The sequence below is a fragment of the Eptatretus burgeri genome, chromosome 1 (assembly GCF_056783735.1).
Source record: "Eptatretus burgeri isolate ZD-2024b chromosome 1, Ebu_testis_v1, whole genome shotgun sequence".
NCBI classification, from domain to species: Eukaryota; Metazoa; Chordata; class Myxini; order Myxiniformes; family Myxinidae; genus Eptatretus; species Eptatretus burgeri.
Window position 1 is genome coordinate 104,961,351 of NC_140961.1, and position 8,004 is coordinate 104,969,354.

At 37.3% G+C, this 8,004-nt stretch overlaps 1 protein-coding gene across 2 annotated transcripts in view; it reads right to left on the reverse strand.

Annotated features, from left to right (window-relative positions):
- The window catches only part of LOC147035109 (extracellular calcium-sensing receptor-like), a 90,317-nt gene that overhangs the window by 19,622 nt on the left and 62,691 nt on the right, over positions 1 to 8,004 (reverse strand). For both annotated transcript variants that reach the window (XM_085893743.1, XM_085893742.1), the window contains exons 4-6: positions 5,988 to 6,286; positions 4,054 to 4,416; positions 3,641 to 3,868 (exon numbers count right to left, since the gene is read on the reverse strand). In XM_085893743.1, the coding sequence (XP_085749869.1) occupies positions 3,641 to 3,868; positions 4,054 to 4,416; positions 5,988 to 6,286 (890 nt within the window). The remainder of the gene's footprint in view (positions 1 to 3,640; positions 3,869 to 4,053; positions 4,417 to 5,987; positions 6,287 to 8,004) is intronic.

An 8,004-nucleotide genomic window follows, 5' to 3' on the forward strand; every position in this document is an offset into this window, starting at 1 on the left:
AGAATAGAAATCTCAGGAGTTCCAAACTGGACAAACAGTGACAGACTTCATGGGTGGGGTGATAAAAAATGGTTTTGGTTGAAGGTACGGAGGAAAATGGGACTGTTGGTGCAAGAGGAGGCTGGATGACCTTAGCATTTAGGAGAGAAGAAGTTTTGGGATCCAAGTGAAAAAAACGACATAAAATGTCATAGTCCCTGCTGTTTTAGTAAATTTGCTGCCTGGAGTTAAAGGGTAAGCCAATGTTTATGAACAACTAAAATGGCCACCAGTCTACCTGTCGGCCATCTTTGATTAGATCGCAAAATAAAGTGAGGGGAACGTATACGCCATCATGTCCTGTGCTTGTGCCAAGTTTGAACAAAATCGGACCATGCATGTCTGAGAAATGGTTGGGGATGCACGCACACACGTGGAAATGGAGACCAAATCCATAAGCTTCCTCTCCCCCCTCCGTTTTATACGAAGTCCAACTGGGGCCAATAAGCCTTGTGAAAAAGAAAAGGAAGAGATTTTGATTCGGAAGAAGAAAGAATGGGTTGTTCCTTATGAAGTAGTCAGTAATTTATTTTTTAAAATATAAAGTTTTGAAGTGTTCTTTTTTTAATGTTATTAAGAGCATTTAAAGAAGAAACGTTTTATTTAATGAAGAATCAGGTTGGGGGTATTGGAAAGTAGAGGGATAGGGAATGGAGGAATAACTGTGCATGGGAGATTGAGTTCAATTTTTTCCGATGTTAGTTTATTTGTTTTTTGACTGAAGAAGAGTTTTTGTTGTTTGTAATTTTTCTTGGATCGAGGGTGGTGGTGGAGAGGGAAGGGTTAAGCTGATAGATCAGAAGTAACAACACCTGGGATAAAAGGAGTGAAAATTAAGCAGGTGTGATCAAAAACAGAGGCAGAAGCAACAACCCGACGAGCCCAGCCCTTCACGAGTAGACCAGACTTTACGAGGGACACAAACTCGATAATTCAACAAAACCATTTACGATTTGGCGCAGCAAATTGGACGAAAACAGGACCAGAACTAGAGGGGGAGCACTCGGGAGAGTGCAAAACCTCCACCGCCAATACTGCTGGGTCACTCAAGTGAACCTTATATCTTATTCATTAAATATGATGTCAACGGTGCTGAGAGTTACAGTTCTTTTCTCCAACATTTTGGGGTGGGGGGGGCAGTTGGAAATCACTTAAAACATGTAAAAATGCAAAAAAAAAAAAAATCGAAATTTTGTTGAACAAAAAGTTGCAAAAATTTTTTTCTCTAACAAATTTTTTTTTTTTGGGGGGGGGGGGTTGGAAATCACTTAAAACATGTAGAAATGCAAAAAAATCTTTTTTTGGGGGGTAACTTTTTTTTGGGGGGTTGGAAATCACTTAAACGTAAAAATGCAAGAAAATTTTTTTTCTCAAACAATTTTGGGGGGGGGTGGAAATCACTTAAAATATGTAGAAATGCAAAAAAAAAATTTTCTCTAAATTTTTTTGGGGGGTAACAATTTTTTGGGGGGGTTTGGAAATCACTTAAAACATGTAGAAATGCAAAAAAAAAATTCTCTATTTTTTTTTGGGGGGGGGGGGGTTGGAAATCACTTAAACATGTAGAAATGCAAAAAAAAAGAAAATGTTTTTTTCTCAAACAATTTTTTTTTTGGGGGGGGGGACCAAGTCTAAAATTTAATGGCATGATCCTTGGACCATACCTAACCCCCCACCAAGTTTCGTCGAAATCCGTCGAGGAGTTTTTCCTTAATACTGTTCACAAACTAACAAACAAACAAACAGAAAGGGGTGAAAACAGTAACCTCCATCCATCTTCGAAGTTGGCGGAGGTTAACTAGAGGGGGAGCACTCGGTAGAGTGCAAAACCTCCACCGCCAATACTGCTGGGTCACTTAAGTTAACCTGATGTCCTATTCATTGTAGGTCAAAACGGATCAGACTCTACTGAACCACGATTGAATAAACTAAACTAGATCGACGCGCATGTAGAAATGCCCAAAAAATCAAATCAAATTTTTTTTTTTTAAAAAGGTGCAAAATTTCTAAGTTATTTTTCTCTCTAACAATTTTTTTTGGGGGGTTGGAAATCACTTAAAACATGTAGAAATGCAAAAAAAAATTCAAATATTTTTCAAATAAAATCGAAATATTTTTGAAAAAAAGTTGCAAAATTTTCTGGTTTTTTTTTCTCTAACAAATTTATTTCTTTTTGGTTGGAAATCACTTCAAACATGTAGAAATGCAAAAACAAAAATTCAAATATTTTTTCAAAATGGCCGCCATAGCGGCCATATTGGACTTTGGACCAAGTCCACAATCTCATGGCATGATCCTTGGACCATACCTAATCCCACCCACCAAGTTTCGTCGAAATCCGTCGAGGAGTTTTAACGTAATACTGTCCACAAACAAACAAACAAACAAACAGGGGTGAGAACAGTAACCTCCATCCATCTTCGATGGCAGAGGTTAAAAATAGGAATTACAATAAAACAGAAAACACAACGTATCTTGTCTGGGAAACTTAGCATTGATGAACTGGTAGGAGAAACTGCCGACCCGACGTTCACGTGCAGCAAACCCCAAACGGGAAGCTTCCAATGGATGTATCTATCGATTTCCTTGGTCAACCAATGGAAGAGGATCAGTGTCTTGAACTTCTCGGCCTCGTCCTCAGCCATGTTCGTTCCTGGGTCGCTGTCATAGCAAAGCTGGCATCCAAAGCCTGCTGCAGACCGGGAAACCTTTGTAGACTTTGAGCAGCTCTGATTAGAAAATCAGGGTAACTCAAAATCTCCAATGCCTTTGTCCATAGCTCAATTGAGTAGTGCTCTCCACTATGGTCTGGCACCCCAGCGTCACATCTGTCTCTCCTGGATTCTGTAGAATATAAAGGTTCTAATATTATGGAAATCTCCTCGGATGAGGTTGAGACACAAGGTCTGTTACCCTCACATCAAAGGCAGGTCTCTATTTTCTCCTGTCTATTTTCCAACATTGTTTTCTCTGCCGTTTCAGTCCTCCGACCCTCCTCAGAAGCTGCAAATGGATGCATCTTCTCTCTGGTTCAACTTCCAGAATCCAGACTGACTGCACGCCTCATCATTTGTATTCCTCGCTTCTCCAATCTATGGAACCACCTTCCAGAGGCTGTTCTGTCTCAAGATTCCTCTCAAGCAAGCAATGCACCATCATCTCTTTTCATCCCCAATTATCACTCATGATTGTTATTACCTCCATTAACCTTTCTTACTCAACCATTTATTTTGCTCGTTTCAGTTTGCTCGCATCCTCCCTCTCTTTTGCCGTTCGTTCATCCCCCTTGATGTTTATCTCACTGTCAGTTCAACCCGGCTCTTCCATAACCCTCACTTCTATAATGAGAAGAAAAAAAAAATCCAAGAGAAGATCTTCACACTCTTCCATCTAGGTTGGCCACAAATTATTCGATCCGATTTTTGTGTTTGCTCCTTTAACCACTTAACAAATTCATGGCAGACACCAAAATAATGCTTTCAGAAAGACAGCAACACATCAATTCCTCAACCACATGCTGAACTCACCCCCACCACCTCAAACTCCATTCAGGTTACACTTCACAGATAATTGGTATTAATGAAATAAAAAGTAAATTTACCTTTGTACTTCCACTATTCCAGTGAAAGCCATCAACATCCACAGAGAGCTTTTTGCCAGGTGAGGCATCAGAGGCAAAATGTCCAATTTTTTTGAAAAATATTGTTCCATTTGCATCTTTATCCCATATTATGAGGTCGTGTGGTCCAGGTGGGTCTCCATTTTCATCAAAAAACATTGTAGTACCCATGGTCGTTTTCCATCGCACATTCCGAAGATACACCAACAGCTGACAATCAATTTCAAACGAATTAAAGTACAATTTGATTTGTTGAGAATTGTAAGATACCAATTTGTTCATTAAATAAATGTCAATTTTTGTGGAAATATCAGAGATTCAGATCTGATTCTTATCAACTAATTTGCAAATGAAAAGGCATTAACAACAACAAAAAAAGAACAATTTCTCCTTACTTCCCATGGTTGAAAATCATCGATGCTGACACACGATCCATTTTGAAATGGAGTGTTTTGGGCTGTGCATGATTGGATATCCATCAAGGCATAGGCAATAACATACGCAGACTGGTAGGTTGAAATATGTAAATCAGAAACATCTGTAAACTGTGCGTAAACTTTTTCCAATGATTCTAGTCCTGAGCATGGTGGAAGGTCAATTTGTACTCCATCCCAGGTGCATCCAAAAACATCTTCCCACAATTCAATAATATAAAAATTCAATGATTTCTCATTCCAAAAAAGTGGGTTTCCATCTCTTTTTGGTTTTATACTTTCAACAATATTGTCATTTTTATCACCAAAAGTACTTCCATTTGTCTTTTTGATATAAGTAGAAGTAATGGTTAGCAATGTTTTACCTACTAGAATTCAGAAATGTTTGAAAAACACAAAATATATTCTATTTCCCAAGATTTTGATCAAACAACATCAACAATCAATATTTTATTACTTTCATTACATTGAAGTGTACTTTTTAATCGGTGCCATATGTTAGTACTTGTACATCAAGAACTTTGTTCCATTTACTTGTCCAACCAATGGCAGTAGTGCAGGCGTGGTTTTTTTTAAGATCTGGTTTCCGACCAATCATTTTGCAGTACACTACTATTGAACAATTGGACCTCCCCCTCAAGGTACGAGCGGGGAGGAAGGCTCCAACACAGTGTGGCGACACTTCTCTGCCTGACAGCTCGCTATTTACACTGTCATGGAAATGACTCACAAACTTGAGTTCCACTGGAGTTAGTTAAACTAAAGTTCTCTGGAGTTCACTGGAGTTAAACCGTGTCCACGGCCCTATCCTGTAGCAGCAATTTGCTCTCTGCGCCCATAGCTTCATACCATGTGCTGCATCGCAACTCTATCTTCAGTGGGTTTTCACTTTCAACCGGGGGACAACTATCATCAAACCGCTTTAGGTGAGCAGCTTATTCTCATGGGCACTGGCCATTAATGACGTTTGAATCACCGAGTGGATCATATTATTTCATGGACACGATGCTGAATTGGCCTCATGATGAAACGCCATTGCTTGCTTCTTCTTGAACTTGTAACAGTATTCACCTGCACTCGTGCTGAACAACTTATGGAACACCGCTCAGACTGGACCAAGACATCGGCCTTCAGCAGTGAGTAGAAGTCGATAACTCGATTTTCTATAACGTCAAGTTGTGGGATTGTAATATATTTTTGATAAATTTGAATTGGGCAGTTTAAGGTTGAAGTTGATATATATATATATATATATATATATATATATATATATATATATATATATATATATATATATATATATATAATTGTGACCATGTAAAATGAATCGTGCATTAAATGGGAAGATTTAGGGAAATTATCTTCCTCAATTAAGTGATGCACACATAATATATTGTTGTGAAAACATTCGAGACAAAACAAAGATTCCTGCTGGCCAAGCCACAAACCACCACACCTCTCCAGCTGACGGAAGAGAGTAGCATGTATGGTGGAACACAGGTGTATCAGTGAGTTCACTTGTTAAAAGACTTCAAAAACAACTGTTTAATGAGTTCATGAAAGAAGGGGCAAATTAGAAGATGCAGTGAGTTTTAAAATGGTGATGGATTTTTGAATATACTCGTGTACATCCAAATATTACATCTCAAACAAGCCTTAGTATTCAAGATTGTACTATTTGAGTATTGTTACACATTTTATATCATTATTTTATGATGTTTCATTATCATTAAACAATACTCGTTATAGCTTTTTTCAATTTTCGTGGTGGGCCTTGTTTACCCTCCAAACAATATATATATATATATATATATATATATATATATATATATATATATATATATATATATATATATACATACATATATAGTAAATAACAGTAATGTGTTGTTTACCTTGATGTCCTTGAGGTGAATGGTATCTTTTATAGACCTTTGGTTTTGAGGCATAATTTTAACCAGAAATTCATGAAATCCAGGAATTTCTCCGAATATTTGTATGAAACCCATCGAGCCACGTAAGATATGTGCATAATGAGATGAAGAGTAACGCTTTGACCGAATCCAGTCAGAAGTTCCTAACCATGTTTTTCCAGTCACATTTTGTAACAGAAGCTCCTCAATCAAAGGTGATGCGTCTTGTTCATTTGAGTACAAAATGACTACATCCGCATTTGTCTCTGCCACAAGTTTTCCTTCATAACAATAAAAGGGAATGAGGAAGGGAAGTATATCTTAGCACTGTTTCCTTTTAAAATGAAACAAAATAAACTCGTTTTAAAAATAATTGTTGAATCTCCTCATTGTCTAATACACTCTTTGTCTCAGGAGTGATGTAGCGATGGCAATTTTCATTAAGTGAGGCCAAATATAACTGCTCATTGGACAAGTACCCAAATCTCCTGAAGTTCCACTGAGCAATACCAACCCAAGACTTGCCTGTGATGAATCTGATTTTCCTGAGTTGAGCATATCCGAGATAATGAAACTCTGACAAAAACATGTCAACAGTTTTCTAGGAGATGGAGCTAATCGCTGGTTCTCTATGTTTCGATTATTCTAATAGCTAGTCATCTGGACGTAAGCTTCACAGGCTAACAACCATAGGCATAAGTTTGTCAAAAGAAAGAGTGGACACCATTAATGGCACCTTCAACAGAGTGGAGCCTCACATGGAAGTCAAGGGTGGGAAACAGGCACTGGCAAGACAATGTGCAGTGACTGTTTGCAGTGATGGTGTGTTTGAGAAGGTGTCTCTTTCTCATTTGGCTAATATTCAAGCAATCAGCATAAGGGATAAGAGGATAATATATATATATATATATATATAATATGTATATAATATATATATAATATATAATATATATTTATAATATATATATATATATATATATAATATATATTAAAAAAAAAAAATATATATATATATATATATATACATATATATATATATATATATACATATATTTTTTTATATATATTATATATATATATATATATATATATATATATATATATATATATATATATATATATATATATATATATATATATATGGGTTGACTCAGCCTGTCATCCTTCCGAGGTCGGCGAAATGAGTACCAGTATACTGGGCCGGTGTATACCCTGGTTAAAATAGGTGTACCATATCCCTGTGTTGTAAGAGGCGACCAGGGTTGCGTCAGGAAGGGCATCCGGCGTAAAACATGTGCCAAATCACTATGCGGATCATTCGGATGATCCGCTGTGGCGACCCTTAACGGGAGCAGCCGAAAGAAGAAGAAGAAGATATATATATATATATATATATATATATATATATATATATATATATATATATATATATAAAAAAAAATATATATATATATAAAATATATATATATATATATATATATATATATATATATATATATATATATATATATATATATTTGGGTTTTGGAATGTTGGCATATTTACTGGAGAGGGCAGGTCATGTCAGCTATGGAAGCATGCATCGGACCAGCGTGTTGCCAAGCCCACTTTCTGCCGGTCCTCCAGGGGCCCTCATCTGGCCATCCCCAGGGCATATGCCCACCCCATCCCCATCTCCTCGAGATATTACTCAACCTTCTGAAACCACGAGGCATGTGGTTAGCCTCTTGGACTCCTCCACTCATGTGACTCCTTTACTGAGAGAATCTGGTGAGCAGGATCAGTGTTAGGAAAATGAGCCACATGTCCATACAGCCACAGCTAGTGCTCAGGGACTATACAGGTAGCAAATCTTACTCGAGTCTCTCTCAGCAAATGCTCTTTAGTCACAAAGTCCAACCAGTGATAGCCAAGGATTCTCCGAAGAGACCTGGTACCGAAGGATTTAAGTCTTTGTCTCAGATACAATTGGTCAGAGTCCAGGTCTCATATCCATAGA